The sequence below is a fragment of the Hemicordylus capensis genome, chromosome 4, assembly GCF_027244095.1.
Source record: "Hemicordylus capensis ecotype Gifberg chromosome 4, rHemCap1.1.pri, whole genome shotgun sequence".
Taxonomy (NCBI): Eukaryota; Metazoa; Chordata; class Lepidosauria; order Squamata; family Cordylidae; genus Hemicordylus; species Hemicordylus capensis.
The window spans coordinates 267,538,977-267,557,512 of record NC_069660.1 but is presented as its reverse complement, the minus strand read 5'-3'; the positions used below and the strand labels follow the sequence as shown (position 1 = coordinate 267,557,512).

Genomic DNA, 18,536 nt, shown 5'->3' with positions numbered 1-18,536 from the left:
CAGCCCCTAATTTGATCAACAATAAAAATGAAGTAGGAGAAAATGTTCTAGAATTCATGGTTTAAGAACTATAAATGTTAATAGCATAGTAGGGATGTGCACGGAATGAGATTTGTGTTCTGTTCTGAGCTTGGAATGCAAATTCCTGGAATGTTCCATCAGAACAACCGGTTGAGCCAGTTGTTCCGAAAGAATGAGCTTGAAACATTTCAAGTGTTCCAAGCACTGTTTTGGAAGTGAGTTTTTCCTTGCTGACTGGTCAGCAAGGGGAAAATACACCTCCAAAATGGCACTTGGAGTGCTTGAAACCAGTCAGCAAGGGGGAAACATGCCTGCAAAATGGCGCTTGGAATGATCGAAACATTCCAACTCAGAATGGAATCGTTCTGTTCTGAGCTTGAAACAGGCCTTTCATTTGAAGGGCTTTCTGTTTCAAGCTAGAAACACCAGAAATGGCCCATTTTGGGTTGGAATGTTTCAAACCCGGAATGTTCTGCACATCTCTATAGCATAGCATGAAACAACATTTTAAAATACAGATTTAGAAATCAATTACTAGATTGTGAAGGAACCATTGATTATTTGGGACTCCCCTCTTCTAACAACTCAAATAAAATGCATACAATCAAATAAAACGCTTGTTCCTCTTCCACCTCCAGTTCCAAATGTTTCTTTGCTCCACCCATCTTTGATATTTCTTGAACAAAAGCCTCCCTCATCATCCATGCTGTTCCAAGTAACTGAGGGAGAGGTGAGATGGCAAGAGGAGAAACGTGCAATAGGAAGCTCCAACACTCTCTCCTGCTCTCCAGGGCTCTGGCCACTGCCATATCAAGTGATGGGGAACCCAATGTTTAAAAAAATGTGCTGCTGCCTGAGACTGTAGAGGGAGCAACAACAGCCTAGCTTTCTTCTCACTTTAGCATCTTAATGCATGGGATAAATATGAAGGGGGGGGGGGTCCACAGGAAAACAGGGGGTGGGGAAGAGAAGAATGCAAAGAAAGCAAAATCAGCTCACACCAGGGTTCCTGGGTCCTCTCTAAAGCCCTTCATTCTAATCCATACCATCCAAGTCCCCAGTATCTCTCCCAGAGCAGGGACCTACCACTGAGCTCCTAGTTTCATTGGTTTTTTTTTTTTTTTTTGCCTCCAGGGGCGTAACTATAATAGGTCAAGGGGAGGCAGTTGTCTGGGGGCCCACTGCCTTGGGGTGGCCCAGAGGCAAGTCACATGACTGACTCTCCCAGCTGCACACCAGCCTGGGCGTCCTTCAGTTGTATTCATCCTCCGAAATTGATGTGAGTATTAAGTAGGGATGTGCAAAATATTTCGGGCACAGAACGATCTGTGCCTGAAACGAACAATTTCGGGTGATTTGGGGCCGAACTGAATCACCCCCGATGTCCCCCGATATTTTTCGGGCACGAGCCGAATCACCCAAATTTCGGGCACGAAAAATTCGGGTGATTCGATTCACGGTTGATTTTTGGCGATTTTTTAAAGTTTTAGTGACTTTGGGGCAGTTCGGGGGCATAGCATGGGATCTGGGCAAAAGTAGTGGGGTGGGGTGGTAGTGCCTAATGGGTGCAGGCTACCACCCCAATTTCAGGGGGATTGGGCAAAGGGCTGATTTTTGGTAAATTTCTGAAGATTTCATGTCTTTGGGGCAGATTGGGGCATATTGGGGCAGAAAGTGGGGCCTGGGGCAGAATAGTGGGGTGGTGTGGTAGTGCCTGATGGGTGGAGGCTACCACCCCAATTTCAGGGGGTTTGGACAAAGGGCTGATTTTTTGAGAATTTTTGAAGTTTTAGTGACTTTGGGGCAGTTTGGGGGCAGAAAGTGGATCTGCCCCAAAATAGTGGGGTGGGGTGGTAGTGCCTAATGGGTGGAGGCTACCACCCCCATTTCAGGGGGATTGGGCAGAGGGCTGATTTTTTGAGAATTTTTGAAGTTTGGGTGTCTTTGGGGCAGATTGGGGGCAGAAAGTGGATCTGCCCCAAAGGAGTGGGGTGGGCTGGTAGATAGTGCCTAATGGGTGGAGGCTACCCCCATCCCCAATTTAAGAGTGATTGGGCAGAGGGGTGAATTATGGTGAATTTATTTGTATGAGGTTTGTCTTCATAAGGTGAAGTGTGCTAAATTGATTACTTCCTCATATTATTCATAGTAAAGGAAAGTGTGAAAAAGTGAAATTGGGGTCATGAGAGTTGTTTAATTGAAAAAAATCTCATTTGCTATGATAGAATGAGAATTCACACCTCAGAAGTTTTTTCTGAGGTGTGAATTCTCATTCTATCATAGCATGATGAATTCTATCATGGGCCCACTCTAGCCTTGCTATGCCCCTGTTTGCCTCCAAAAGAAAACAGAACTGCCAACTTGTTGGAAAGAGGTGGGGAATGGGAGAGGTATATTTGGAGATAAATATTTAAACACAGATTTTGACTGCACTTCCAGCCTCTCTCTTAATCTGCACAATGAAGGATCTTACTCTCCCTCAACCCCACCCTCTCCACTGAGGCAATTCACAGCAATCCTTCTTATCACATTCAGAGGCAACAAACAATCTCCAGAGGAAGAAAATGTATTCATACTGTTTTTTACAAGCACATCACCACATCAGGGAAACTTTATAAACTGCTCAGTATTCTCTTCCCTGCCCCTCCCCGCCTTGAATTAATTCACAGCCTTCACTCCCACCTCCCATTTTCTGTCAGAGGTGAAAAACAATGCCAAGCAGCAATTCTTAGAGAAAAACTCAACTGTAAATTGCAGCCCTTGGAAGAAGAATTTGGGGCTTTCACACAGGCAGCTCTCAAGGGGCAAAGACATGCCTAGACATTATATGCTCCACACCAGAAAACAGACCTAGGACTTGTGCTGCTCCATTCCTTCCTTACTAGGGCTAAAGGATAAGAAACACCTGAAGAGGGAAGAGGATTCTAGTGCTATAACTGGATAGAAGCCTGGGATGGGGGTGTGTAGCCACAGGAGTAAGGAAAAGTGGCTGGGCTGCTGCCACCAGAACAAAAACAGATTAGGTGGTATTGAAACCCGGAAAATGACTGAAAAATCACCAAAAAGATAGGGGGAACGTGGAAATAAGGATGGAGCACAGCACTGCACCTGGCTACCTCAGTTCTCCCACTCTCCCAGTGCTGCTGTTATGCCCCCAGCAAATTCAGTAATGCATAATTATGAAGTTTCCCCACCCCAAGTTTAAGTCCAACACTTAGCAGCACAGACCCCTGGCCTGATTGGTTAGTAGGCTGGCCAAAGAGGCAGCCCAGAATTAAAATCCAGTTCGAGCAAACACACACAGGGGAGTTCCTTCACTCCACTGCTGGAGTTTGCAGCATTCCAGCTCTAGTCTTCTGCTTGCAGCACAGGTCAGGTAGCAGAAGCAGGCCCAGCAGAGGTAGACCTGCTGCTGGCATTGTCATTGACATCATCCTGTTCCTCCTTGAAGCTGTGGACAGTGGAGGTGTTGCTTTCCTATGATGACTCTGCTCTGCAGCTCTGGTGGTGGATGTAGCTACCTTTTCAAAGTAGCTGGTGATGGTTTGCTTCCCTTTGATTGGCAGAACGCAGTAGGTGTCATAGGGTTGCAAAGCAGCCTCCAGCTGCCTTTTGAAATTGATGCTGCACTTCATCAGGAGATCAAGTTCAAAGACTTTGCCAGTCAAGGCAGCCTGCAGCTCAGAATCTCAGAGAGCCCCTAAGGGCTTGGCGAGCATGTCTTCCTCTTTCTCCTTTTCTTCCTCACTCTCAGGAGCTGCCTGGATGATGTCTAATTCTTCCTCTCTCAACTCCTCCTGGAGTTGGAGCAGTTCCTCCACCTCTTGTGAGTCGATTTCTTCCAGGCCTTCTCCACCAAAAGTACATGCAAGGTTGGTGATGTGCTCCACTTCATCAGCTACTGAGGGTGACTGCACCAGATGAAGAAGTGACTGCCCCATGCCACAACTGGGATTTGATCTCTGCAAGGGATGCAGTGATGTTCTCAATGCAGTCCACAATGCTGTAGCTCCTCCAGCAATCACTGACTGACAAAGAGGGATCAGCTTCCATGAGATCCAGCATCCTCCTGAAAGTGCAGCAAGTGTAGTATGACTTGAAAGTCACAATCAGACCTTGGTCCATCAGTTGAATCAAGGAGGTGGTGTTGGGTGGCAAGATGATCTTCATGTTCAGGTGTCCAAACTGCAGGGTCTCAGGATGGCCAGGAACATTGTCAAGCACCAGGAGGACAATAAAGGCAAGTTTCTTGGAGGCCAGATATCTCTACATCTCATGCAGAAAGCAGTTGTTCACCAAGTCAGAGAAAAGTGCTACAGTCACCCATGCTCTCCTGTTGGCTCTCCAGAAGATGGGAAGCTAGTTTTTTTCCTTCCTTTTCAGGGCATAAGGGTTCTGTGCTCAGTACAGAAGCAAAGGCTTGACCATGCAGTCCCCCACAGCATTGCCACATTCCAGCAGAGTGAGGTGGTCCTCCGCACTCAATCAGCCACTGGAACTCTGCTGGAAAGCTTTGGGCCACCTCATGGTCTGCTGAAGCTACTTTCCTGCCAGCTTGTCCTTGCGGAGGCTGTAGCAGTACTTGAATCTTTCAAACCAGCCCTTGCTCGCCTGGAATCTATGCTCAGTGCCTTCAGATGTTCCCACCGCTTGACTGCCTTCCGCTGTAAAACTTCTGTAGAGTCTCAGTGCTTTCTCATGAATGACTGGTCCACTGTGACATGTTCCTCTATACTTGGTCCTCTATCCACAAACTGAGGGCCTTTCCCATCTGTTACATTTGGGGATTGTGTAGATGTAACACTGCCTTAAGACTCTGAGACGTGCTGGACACTACATTCAAATGGATACTGGCTTCACTTTTCTTGATGGATCAGACAACGGATGCTACACTGTCTCTACAAGCCAACAAGTCCAGCAGATTCACCTTCTCGTTCAGGGGCAACACTTTACAAGATCTTTTGCCATTCCCCTCAGCAGAGTTTTCCAATATGTGTTTGCTCATTTTGACTGTGGAGGAAGGAAAGATTTGTACAATGATGTACGGTGCAGTACAGTAATTGTGCCAGACAACCCCCTGATAAAGTACAGGACAGTAACTGACAAATCAATTTCCAATGGATACTTAAAATCAATTTTTAATGGGTACTGTACAGTACTTAAAAATGAATTTTAATGGATAATTAAATTTTAATTGCAATTTAAATAACTACAGTTTAGTACAATTACCAATATTAAAAGTAAAATTTTGATTTGAATTTTTAATTAACAAATAGAATTTCATCAAAAAATAAAATTATTAAAGTGATAGTATCTTACCAGGGCTGCAAAATGCTGCAAGAGGCTCCTCCAAGAAGCTCCACAGGAATGGCTCAAGAAAGGCTCCCAAAGGCTCCACAGAAATATCTCCAAAAAGGTTCTCCAAAAGTTCCAAAATATCTCCAAAAGCTCTAGAGTAATGGCTCCTAAAGGATCTCAATGGCTCCCTAAGGACACCAAAGGTTACCCAAGGCTGCCAAATGTTCTTAAAATGTCTTTCTGAAGCACAAAAATATTCTAATCATGCAGACCAAAGTACCCCTTGTCCTCCTCCAAACTCCACTCACAACCCACAAGCATGTGCAGGAAAAGCATGGCCATATAAGGACGGAACCTATGGTGCGGCCTCATCTGGAGTACTGTGTACACCTTTGGTCACCGTATCTTAAGAAGGATATTGTAGAACTAGAAAAGATGCAGAAGAGGGCAACCATGATGATCAGGGGCCTGGGGCACCTTCGTTAGGAGGCAAGGCTACAGCATCTGGGGCTCTTTACCTTGGAAAAGAGGCGACTAGGAGAGACATGATTTAGGTGTATAAAATTATGCATGGAGTGGAGAGGGTGGACAGAGAGAAATTTTCCTCTCTCATACACAACTCTAGAACCATGAAATTGAAGGTCAGAAATTTAGGACCAACAAGAGGAAATACTTTTTTACATAGTGCATAATTAATCTATTAATTAATCTATTAATAATTAATCTATTAATTATTTGTCATGGGTGATGACCACCAGCTTGGATGGCTTTAAAAGGGGCTTAGACAAATTCATGGAGGACAGGTCTATCAATGGCTACTAGTCTAGTGGCTTTGGGCCACCTCCAGCCTCATAGGCACGATGCCTCTCAATACCAGTTGCAGGGGAGCAACAGCAAGAGAGAGGGCATATACCTCTTTCCTGTGGGCTCTCCAGAGGCATCTGGTGGGCCACTGTGTGAAACAGGATGCAGGACAAGATAGGGCTTGGTCCTCATCCAGCAGGGCTGTCCTTATGTTCTTATAATAACCATTCTTATAATAACTGAAAACTGTGGATACATGAAACAGCTGTATCACGCATAATGAAAGTGGGTCTATATTGCCCAACTGCGAATATGTGAAATTGTGGGTACAGGGACTGCAGAAAAGGCCACCTTTTCGAGTTGATGGCAACCCTATTAGCCATTGGAATATTACATACATTTTTTTACTATTGCAACTCATCTTTGTAATATTTGGAATAACATCTGCCAACATGTCTCATGAAAGGATTAAAAAAAAAAATTCTCCTGCTTTTTACGCTTAATCATAAATAGAGTAATAGACAATAAAGCATAATTCTGACTTAAAATTAACACAAAGAAGAGTGAACATTAAATTACAAATTTATGGATCTTAAAAATATAAAAAACGAAACAACACTTACTTCAGATAAACTGCTTCTTTGAGTGACATTTCCTAGAGTGTCTCCGCTTGTTTCAAGGAACCCTGAGGGAGTGCTGACGGTCCTCCCAAGTCGGTTCTTTGATATTAAGGACTGGCTTCCTTGCATATTAACGATTCCTTCTTTGTTTCCTTTGTTGCTAGGGGAAAGAGGTCTTTGTAATAAAGTATTTGAGGTTGCAGGCCTGCTTCCTGGTGCTGGCAACACTGCAGACCTGTTGGTCTGTGTACTGGGAGATTGCGCCCTACTGTTTGTGACACTGGAGACCTGCAGTCTATTGTTACTGGATAATGGTGGTGATTTGTTTCTTTGAAGTTGAAGCAGAATATCTTTCCCAGTCAGACTTGGCACTTGAGGTCCTGCATCCTGGCTTGGTGCAACTTTAAAATTTCCTTGGTGATCTAGTGCAACAAAATTAGTTTGTGGGCTACTGGCACTCCTTGATAGTCTTCCTTCTTCCCACATTGCTAGGTCCTTGGCAATGTCTGTGCATACATACAAGAATAAAGCAATATAATTGGAGGAGGGAACAAAGACATATTATCGGTATGTATTTTTTCTTATCATTGCTGATATATATTCATTTTAACTTGAGGAGATAGTATACTAATTGCTCAGGTATTAGGAAATGGGGTTATAATAAGCCATGTATCTACAAAATGCTCTTTTTTTGAAGCCATTTGTCACAATTCCTTTTGATGTAAGGAACTTACCCACAACTTGATTTTTAATGGCAATCTGAACAATCTGGCACAGGACAAGATCACAATTGTAGCTCATGCTGGCTCAACTTCCACTCAAAGCTTTTCTTGAACACTACAGGTTACAGTAGGGATAGACAACCTTGGTTCTCTAGCTGTTGTTGAACTATAAACCCCAGCATCCCCAACCACAATTTATTGTGGCTGGGGATGATGAGAGTTGTACTTCAACTAGAGCTGGAGAACCAAGGTTGCCTACCCAAGGATTACCATATGCTGGAACATTCATTCATTCATTCACTCACTCATTCGATTTCTATACCGCCCTTCCAAAAATGGCTCAGGGTGGTTTACACAGAGAAATTATAAATAAATAAGACGGATCCCTGTCCCCACAATCCCCTGGCTCACAATCTAAAAAGAAGCATAAGATAGACACCAGCAACAGTCACTGGAGGCACTGTGCTGGGGGTGGATAGGGCCAGTTACTCTCCTCCTGCCAAATAAAGAGAATCACCACGTTAAAAGATGCCTCTTTCCCAAGGGTTAGCAGGGAACATTCAGGAGACCACACCACACTAAGAAAAATCAACTCATGGCAATTTTATTATATTACATCAAAAATAGTTTAGACAACTTAGGCCAAAAGTACACTAAAATTTTAAAGCATAGTGGCTACTTACTGTATAACCCCCTTCCTGCATGGAATAACTTTCATAAGATAGTGCTTTAAACAGCCTAATTTGTGTATATTTTCTGACTGTATAACATTTTATACTTTGCATTGGTAGACTCTAATGAAGCAGAATTAATAAGTTTTAAATACTTTTTATTAGGAAAATACAATTGGCTGGGTTCTTTTGTGTTTTTTTTAAGTGATGGAAATGATACAGTATTTATTTTTCCTTCTTCATCATCATACATCTTGAATTGTTTGTATGAGTAATCTAAAATTATTCTCCTGTAAGTATATCTTGCCATGCAACTTCTCTGGCATATTACATTGAAAGAACTTATCTCTGGGGCAAAGACTTGTGGATGGGCCCTCATTTGGACAGGCAGTTAGACTAGATGACCTTCTGGTCCTATTAAGTTTACAAATTTCATTAAAAGCAGAAGACACATAGGGTGAGAAGCCTGGTTCTGCATAAATTAATAGTGTGACCACCACCAGTGCAGTTAGTGTTTCTCCCACTGTCTTCTAAATTATTTTAAAACATGCTCAACAACTTAAAAGATATGAAGGATATGATGGGTGCACACTTTTAACAAGAGCAGTCTAATGTATTGCTATTGGAAAGTCCTACGATGGCACAATTATTATACATTGATGTAATAGTCACAGAATTTATTTATTTAATAAAAGGTAAGAATAAGATATTCCTTATTGTGGCTTTAAACTGAAAATGTTCTAATTGGAAGAACTACCTCATCAGATGAATTATTTTCACTTTCACATTTTAATGACTTTGCTTTTAAGGTCTTTGCATTAGGCTTCTTAAAAATCAATACACATCACTTTGGAATTTGTAGAATACCTGTTTAAATCCTCTGGGTCAACAGATGATAATGTGGATGCCATAACTTAAACCAAATGTGGAATGAGTTATCTTACAATTAAATTAACCTGTGTTTTTGCAAATGACTGGGTTCACCAACTTATCTGCAGTGAATAAGAAGAAGGTATGTTGGAAAACTAATCTGTAATATTTATGCTTCAATGAGAGCTCAATAAACATCATAATTTTGGCCCAAGTTCAGTTATCTACAAAAACGGATTGGTTCCGCTGATAATCCAGGCATTTTAATCAGTTCTCCACAGTTAATTTAAAGATTTCCAGTACAATTTTGCCTACATTTATTTAGTACAGAGTACATTTATTGATTTTGATTTAATACCATCTTTTCCCAATTGGAAAAACCCCCAAACCTTATCTCAATAGAGAAAAGTGTCACCAAATCTGATTAGATATTTGGGGCATTCACTATTTTAAGAAAGTCCCTTTCAGTGGCATTTGAATAAAAATAACTATAGGCTGCAGCACATTAAGTAGCTTACTAACAGAAATCTATTTTCTATAAATGACCATGAAGGGAATGTGTGGATGAGCATTTGGGGCAATTGCTGAGATTCTACGACCTGCTGATTTGCACTTAAATATTAAGACACACATTTTATAGCTGTCTTGTCCTAGGCTAAGTCAGGGTCTCCATGGGAGCAGGGACCTGGGAAGTACTCAGACCCCATACAGCTCTAAGGAGAAAGGGTCAGGACCTTGGCTGTCTGAGCACGAACCCATGAGTGATGGGTCTACCAACATTAGAGGAAAGCTAACTCAACTCAGTGCAAACCTGCATATAGCCAAATTATACACTGAGGTACTGGGAAAGCTGACTGTGGATAGAATACTCTCAAGAGAGTACTAAGAGCACAATGAGTATAGACACGTTTCTTACAAGCAAAGCTGAGTTTTATTAAAGAACAGAAATTTACAAGTGAAAGGCACTAGTTAGCACCTCAGCAGATTTGCTGGACCTTCTCTTAGGAGCGAATGTTCTGAGAATGGCACTGGATTGCCCCTAATACAAATTTACAGGTTAGCACTGAGAGACAGGGGCACTAGAAAATAGGAGCAAGAGAGAGGGAGAGAAAACATGGGAATAGAGGTTTAATGGGGTCCCTTATTCTTCCCGGCTTTGCCTGTGTGGCTCAGGCACTGTGGAGACCACTGATCATGTTATTTTATATTGTGACCTCCACAAGGATATTCGTATAACTCTTATTTTACCTTGGCTGAAGACATAACCTGGACATCCAGATGAATTCTATCTAAATATCTTATTGTCTAATTTTAATTCTAAGTTTACTAATTCAGTGGCTAAATACTGTTATATTGTGTGTAAGCACCGCAATCTTGTTTACGATTCTGTTTCTGGTCAATGATGGAAACAAAGTGACTGACTGAGAGAAACAGCTATAGCTACCTTGTGCTGGAGCAATGATATGGGACATTTGCCTGCTGAGAAGAAACTTTGGGCAGCTAGGTTCTCCGCTTGCAAGGAATTGAGGGGCTGAAAAAGAGTGATTTCAAATATTGATTTCAGCTCAGGAATTCTTAGGCTTAGGTATCTCTAGAACGCATCCACTGAATGCATTCCCTCTCTCTGGGAATTCAGTGGGGTGGATGGTCAAGTTAGTGAGAGGTAGTAACCTTAATTGTTGGGAACAGATTGATGTGAAGCTGGGTGAATCCTGAATCTATGAACTGCACAAAGTACTAATTCTAAGAGGGTTTTTAAAATATCCTAAAGACTGAGCTTTCCAGGTCAAGCTTGATAGGGCTGAGCACCTTCTAGAATCCTAATCTCAGTATTATGCCTTTAGTAGGTGAGCTATTGTTTAGGTGGGGGGTTCAGATAAGGTGAATAGCCTAAAGATGGACATCACTATGGGTGTTAGGCAGGACCTTCAAAACTGATTTAATCATGAGGTTGAGTCCTCAATGTGAATTTAATCAGTTAGTGGGGAAAATGGGTATTATCACTTAGATGGGGAGATTGCTCTGCTTAGGAAATTATTAATGATTACCTTTAATTTCCTGGGGGGAGTCTACATAGTATATGCATACTAAGCTTAGTTAATTCCCTATGGATTTTCTCTTAGACATTCCTCTTAAAACAAAAGGCTGAATAGGCGATCTCTCAAGGGAGGCAATCTGGAGGGGGAAGTTAGGCACTGATTTTCAGGATGATTCATTTGACTGAATCCAAAGGTTTTCTCTAAGGCAATCTGTCTTTGGTTCTTTGGCTTACCTGGGTGATCGCTCCTTAGGAGAGGAAAACTGCATTCCAATCTAAGTACTTTGACACTTGGCCTATTCTGGCACTTTCTGTGCATGCTCAGGGCAGCGGCTATCAGAGCAGTGTCTCCTAGTCCCTTACAATCACACTATTTGCCATATTTGCTTATTTATTCACCTTTAACTGAACTTGCTAACTGCTAACTAGGCAAAGAGGCACTTTTTTAATGTGGTGATTCTCTCTACTTAGCAGGGGGAGAATAACTGGCCCTATCGACCCCCAGCACAGTACTGCCATTTACTGTTGCTGGTGTCTATCTATGTTTCTTTTAAGATTGTGAGTCCTTTGGGGACAGGGAGCCATCTTATTTATTTATTATTTCTCTATGTAAACCGCTTTGGAAACTTTTGTTGAAAAGCAATTTATAAATATTTGTTGTTGTTGTTGCCTAGTATCCTTAGATGTGTACAGAGAGAACAACAGATGGAAATCCTTAATCTCACATTTGTTCGCCACAGCAGATATAAAGGAATGAAGAGAATGATTCAATAGAAAAACAAAAGAACAGGGAGAAATTTGAAAGGAAGGAAAGAAATGGGATTGTGATCTTAATAAAATAAAAAGGGAGGGGGAGGGAAGGTGGCACCATAGGTGCTTTAATTCAGGCAGCCAAATGTTTAACACTGCCTTGAAATTAGTTGCTTCCATAAAGGAGGCTTTAAAACAAAATAAATAAAACAAACATTCTGAGATGCTGATATTGGAATGTTGACTTTGAACAAGAAGGTTTTAATTGTCTTGGTGCCTCAAGAATAAGTGCTAAATTCCTTTATGGACCTAATCTTGTGACCCTTTCATAGCAACAGTTTTGCTTCAGTAATTACTGCAAGCCCAAACACCTAAGGATTATTCTTGAGATTTTGGAGACTAAGCAAGATGACTTCAGAGGATAATATTCCCTTCAAATTCTGAGTTTTCTGGAGTCATTTGGGAAGATTTATGCAGTCCAGTCTAACAGCAATAAAAATAATTCACTGATACTGACATGTTACTGAGGAATGGAAATAAATGTGTAAGAAAGTTGTTGAGATATATTTTGATTATGATACACAGTCAAGTTTCAATGTCAGTCCTAAAATGAGTATTTCTGTTGATTCAACAAAATACCAAAGAAATGAAAAAACATTCGGGGGGGGGGGAATCAGTTAACACTTTTCATGCCCATTCACCCAAACTGTGTGTGCAGCTATACTACATGCAGAGCCTAAAGCTTGATACCACTATACGCACCAGCAAGGTGTTTTTCCATGGTCTGCAATTCTTTTGCCGCCAAGGAATCTTTTAATAGTTTCTGGCTTGTGGAGTCCTCAGTTCTGGAACCCATAATGTCAGGATCCCAAACAGGCTGATTCTGATGTGACTGAAAACAAAGGAGAAGATGTCGGTGTTTTTGTGCACACTGCAACTTTTTTTTAAAAGGTAATTTCACGCAAACTTCAACAGCACTTTCTTTTAATTAAGTACTGCTTACCTGTATGTGTACTGGCACAGACTAAGGCAACATGCTGGACCAAAGCCTGCAATGATTTATACTTGGTATGATCCTAGTGACTTCAGTGAGAGAGAGTGCATTCCATTTAAGTCAGCATTAAATTGGCCTCAGTATCTATATAATTCACCACCTCTGGGAACAAAACAGCATTTTTAGTGCTGTTGTATGATTGCAAAAAATATTCCTTTCAGATAGAACAAGTGACAGTGTTATTGCAGTCTGGACAGGCTCTTGGCAAAGAAAAGTCTTGTTCTGTCATTTAGCTATTGAACACTGTAGTGTTCAGAATTACTTATATATGTTGGAACCAGGTCAACAGGCTTTTAAAAGCTGCTTTTAAAAATGAGAAACCATGAAATAAACTTGGTCATTTCTTTATACAGTTGGTAGAGATAACAAAAAACATATGATGAGATCTGGAAGACTATTTATGAAAATAATGAGACTGGAGGTTAATTTTTAAAAAGCTATCAGTTTGACCACAAGTGGGTTCTCTGCCACAGTGCCAAAATTGTCAAAAACTATTTGATAGTGAAATAACAATAAATATAATGAAGCAGAAATTCTATGCAAACACAAGGGAGTAAACCCAACTGAACTCAGCTGGTCTTATTCCATGCAAAATGTGTACTGTAGAAGACTGGGCTGTACAACTATTGTCAGTTTCAAGGAGAAATACAATTCAGACCACAGAAATGTATTTTCTGTTGTTGTTTTTTAATGTATTCACAATAATGAACATAAATACTATGTAATTATATGCTTCTACAAAGCATGATTAAAATATCCTGCTTTTACTTAGCTATAAACTCATAAGGTTCTGTGTTTATGAAGAAATATTTGAATTGTAAAGGTCCACATTCATAAAAGAAAATAAAGCTGGCTGCATTTAAATATCACATCAATCAACTTTATAAAAGCTGTTAAAAGATTTTATCTGGCATATTACCTTACTAATTCAGGACTTGGAATGAAGTGTTCCAACTGGCTTTGCAAATTCTTACTGCAGAACTTATCTAATTTTGAAAAGATCCTTTTTTGCACCAATTTAACAATAGGTATTCTACTCCCCAATTAATTGATGCATATGGAATAGCTAAATAAAATAGCACATTTTTACAGCTGGATTCTGCAAAGACACATTGCTATAGCACTTGCAGGTATGTGATGAGCTCCATTGTCACTATCTGAGGGAAGAAATAAGAGCACAGCAAGGATAGGGCAAGGAAAGTGGTCATATTCCTGAGGATCTTCTCCACAGAGAGCTCAGCTGTATATCTGATGATGTTGTCATCTTATCCCCAGCCAAATGGTTTTGTATAGAATAGAAATAAGAAAAAGGTTTGGTGTCTGTCCAAACCAACCAGTAGGAACTATATGATGCTTCCTTTCCCCCGTGTCAAGTGTTTGGCTAAAGGTAGGAAAGTATGGCCTAATCTGGCAAGCATAAAAAACCATGGAATGTCTTCTCCCCACCTTTCAAATACTGAAAAAGGAAGATACACATCTGGTGGGGGGTGGGTTAAAGAGTAAGGAAACAACTGAGGATTCCTAGGTATAGCCTCTTGTCCCTGAGGCTCAAAATGTCTCCTAATAGGCCTACAGTTTCAAGGAAGCTCAGTTGTGAATGTCAAACACTCTACAGTGCCGTAACATTAACTGTTAACTATTTAAGTTCTTGCAGTTATATGCTCATTTGGTATCTATACAGCCAAGACCTATTAATTTAAGTTTGGATTCCAGTACTGGCAGTCATATCACATATTTGATGTTACACTGACCACTTCTGGAACTTAGTATTAGAATGTGTGATCAAGTGGGCAAGGGTCGTTATGACTCCACTCCTGAGCAACAGCATGGAGTCTAACCCTGAGGAGTGGAGAGCAGTCAGGTTGGAAAAGCCAGGCCCAGGCCCAGCCCCAGCCCCAGCCCCAAGCTGGAGCCAAGGCTTTGGGCGAAACTCGAGGATACCAACACTGATAGGCGATTACTTCTCATTCAAAAACTTTATGAGAACACCAGAGTAAGGGTGAGATGTAACATCCAAGGCTCACTTTAACACCCAATAACTTCCAGAAAAGGAGTCAAAGGGTGCATTTGGGTGCCTTCTCTGTTTAACCTGTATATAAACACCTTAGCCAAAAAGCTCTGAGACCTAGGGTTACATCTGCCAAAATTGTGGGGGTAAAAAAAATATCAAATTTTGCTGTATGCGGATGCTGCTGCAATTATCTCTCAAAACCCAATAGGTCTTAAGAGGGCTCTTAAGCTCCTGGCCAATTGCTGTAAGTATAACCACCTGGTTATTAATTTTCAGAAATCTAAGGTGATGGTCTTTGCCAAAAAGCCGAAGACATTTAATTGGTTTTAAATACTTGGATGTGGTCTTTCATGTCACAGGGTCATGGAAGGCCCATGTGGACTATGCTGCCCAACAGGCTCAAAGGAGCACACCAGCAATTCCCCTATTCTAACTACAAATCACTGGAGATTGTCCCGTCTTAGGTTTATAAGAGCTGTACTCAGGGCCCCAAGATATATTTCTAATTCTGCACTAAGGTTAGAAACGGGCTTTCAGAGGGTAGAATCCAAAGCAGAGATTTCACTTCTCAACTACTGGCTTAAAGATAATTCCGCCCCCCCCCCCCCCGGGGCTGATTCCCTTTTACTGGCCAACAGATTCCAATCTTCCTGGACACAAATACTGCTGGCAAAACTCTCATCACTTGGCTTATCTTTAGAATATTGGTTACTATTAGGATATAATCAAGCCAAGAAGATCCTCAAACAGTGGATCTTGGACACTGAGCATCAGAATGACCTAGGTGTCATCCTGCAAACCATAAGAGGGTGCCTTGAAGATCTCAGCCAGGAACCAGCCAGTTATTTATTGTCACTCTCTCTACCCAACCATCAGAGAGTGTTCCTTAGAGCAAGTTATGATGCCTTACCATCGACAGTTTTTTATGGAAAATTTCCCTGGTTAGTCAGATTTGCCCTTGTGGTTTGGGTGAGATTGAATCTGTCCACCATGTGTTGCTATACTGTTCCTTTTATAATGACAGTTGATGTAGTCTTATTACTCCCCTGTTATTAACCCAGTTGAACTGATGAATTTTACATCACACTGCTCCTTGCAGACAATAAATATTCTATTACACACAAGGTTGCTAAATTTTGTGCAACCGCTGTTAAGATTCGCCAACAATTAATTTCTACCCTTTAGTAGGGATGTGCACGAACCAGTTCGGAGGCCATGTTGGAGGCCTCCGAACCGGTTCGGAAACGGACCGGTCTGGCGGTCTGGCACTGGGGGGGGGGTCTACCTTTAAAGGCGGGGGGGGGTAGAACTTACCCCTCCCGCCACTCTTCCCCCTCCAGCGCTGTGTTTTACATTGAAGTTTTCGGGGCGGCAGCGTTCCTCCCTGCCGCCCCTGCCCCTGTCGTTGCCCGGAAGAAGCAGTAATACAAGCACGCATGCGCGCGTTGCAGCACACGCGTGCTTGTCGCCGGCATGTCGTGCATGCATGCTTGTATTACTGCTTCTTCCGGGCAACGATGGGGGCAGGGGCGGCAGGGAGGAACGTTGCCGCCCAGAAAACTTCAATGTAAAACACAGCGCCGGAGGGGGAAGAGCGGCGGGAGGGGTAATTTCTACCCCCCCGCCCTTAAAGGTAGACCCCCCCTCAGTGCCGGACCGCGCTGCGTGGTTCCGTGCACACCACTACCCTTTAGAGCTTACCATAAAATGTTTACTTTGTTGGTGTATTGTATGATAGATTTCTTATCTGAATGTTTTATAATTTGTTCTGTTTATGTCTGATCTATGGTCGTAATAATTCAATTCAATTATTCAATTCAATAATAATTCAATTCAATTGAATTCACCAGGCTGGAGTCTGAGCCTGCCAATTTGGAGACCTCAGAACCAGAACCTTTGGAAACACTTCTCTGAGTCTGCACCTCAGCCCCTGCCCTACCACAATGAATGGACCTATTCCACACCAAGCACCCCCCACGCCCCCAAGCCTGCACATCAACAATGACTAGTCCTAACTTCTTTTTTTCATTGCACCTCTGGCCTCAGTAGAGCAAGCTGAGATTCTGCAGTGCCAGCTGCCTTGCTGGATCCTGATTCCAGAACAAGACAGATAAGTTTGATACTGAAAGAGCTTTGTTATTGTTGCTGGGAGATGGGAGGCCATGATTACCTACAGTATAGCTAAGAAATGACACAGATTAGGTGTGAGTACAAACACTGGATGCTGTGGTGCTTAAGTACCTGTGATAGTTAAGGCTGCTGACATTAGGGAATAACTTCTGAGATTACAGGAACCTCTTAAAGTGGATACACAACACTTCCTAGAAGTGTATGCTCTTTCCATCTTTGCAGTATAAAATCTGATGACTTGCACACGATCCCATTGGTGAGATTCAAGAGTTATCACTACAGCTGCAATTGCATTTACACATCTCTCTGCATTGCACTAGAAGCACAAAAGGTGGATGCACAAATTATTCACAAGACTGCTTCATGATAACTGAAAGCTGCCTTAAGAAAAACAATTTGGTAAGAGAGAGCTGGTGGATGGGAAGCTGCTGACTACAGTGTCTCCAGTCACTGAAAATGCATGATATGTAGGAGCCTTAAGACTTTGTAAGAAGCAGTTCTTGCTGTGATTCAAGCTTCTGGGTCTACCTAGTCACAAGGGGGGATGTTTTGATTCCTCTAATGAATGTGCAACCAGAAACATGGATTGCAAGGTTAAAATCCTTCTTTAGTTTTTCTTCATTGTACTGTAGTCATTTCTCCGCAACTGAATCTGAGCAGATGGACAAGGCAGAGCAGAGACAAATAAAGGTGCCTGGCCACTGAAAATCTGACTCTCCAGTGACATCTGGTGGTCAGAAGGAGATTCTCCAGCTTCTGCTGATAGTAATGTTTGTTAAAGCTTCCCAAAGTATCAACCAATTAATTAAAACAAAAAACCTTGTGACTTGGAAGTTTTCTACAAAACACAGCCAGAAGTCAGCTAAAGATTTTTCCTCTAACAGAGATGGTAGTTTTCACAAAAAGTGAACTTCCATAGATATTTATGTCAAGCAGTTATATTGTTGAAATTAATGGCTAGAACTGGTCAGCCAAAAAACTGATTCAGAAAAAGTGTATGAGATACAATTTTTAAAATATAATAAACAGTTGAGTGCATTTTTGACAGGGAATGGTTGTACATATATGGATGTGCGTCCCATGAATAAAACACACGTTCCCACTTTAGATCTCAGGTTTACAAACATGCAGAAGCCACTTAATGGCACAGCGGGGAAGCAACCTACCTAGAGAGCAGGAGGCTGTTGGTTTGAATCCCCACTGGTGTGTTTCCCAGACTATGGGAAACATCTTTATTGGGCAGCAATAATATAGGAAGGTTCTGAAAGGCATCATCTCATACTGCACAGGAGAAGGCAATGATAAACCACTCCTATATTCTACCAAGAAAACCACATGGCTCTGTGGTCGCCAGGAGTCAACACTGACTCTATAGCACAATCTTTCCTTTTTCCAAACATGCGCTTGCCTGTAGCATCATACTGATAAACCATAGCTGATAAAATGACTCTGAAGTTATAATCAGTCTGTCAAATGTTTTGGCATAACTGATAATTTTTTAATTAAAAAATTCTGCCTACTTTCCCACACAAGGTGGATTATAGTAT

The 18,536-nt window shown here is 41.7% G+C and overlaps 1 protein-coding gene across 5 annotated transcripts in view; it reads right to left on the bottom strand.

Annotated features, from left to right (window-relative positions):
- C4H8orf34 (chromosome 4 C8orf34 homolog) overlaps positions 1-18,536 on the bottom strand; it is a 147,264-nt gene that overhangs the window by 15,847 nt on the left and 112,881 nt on the right. For 4 of the 5 annotated variants that reach the window (XR_008306880.1, XR_008306879.1, XR_008306881.1 and 1 more), the window contains exons 11-13: positions 12,557-12,686; positions 10,451-10,537; positions 6,747-7,249 (exon numbers count right to left, since the gene is read on the bottom strand). Coding sequence is in view for 1 of the 5 variants with exons in the window: in XM_053249107.1 (XP_053105082.1) it covers positions 6,747-7,249; positions 10,451-10,537; positions 12,557-12,686 (720 nt within the window). In the remaining 4 variants the exon portion in view is untranslated. The remainder of the gene's footprint in view (positions 1-6,746; positions 7,250-10,450; positions 10,538-12,556; positions 12,687-18,536) is intronic. The other variant, XR_008306882.1, reaches the window with a different exon arrangement.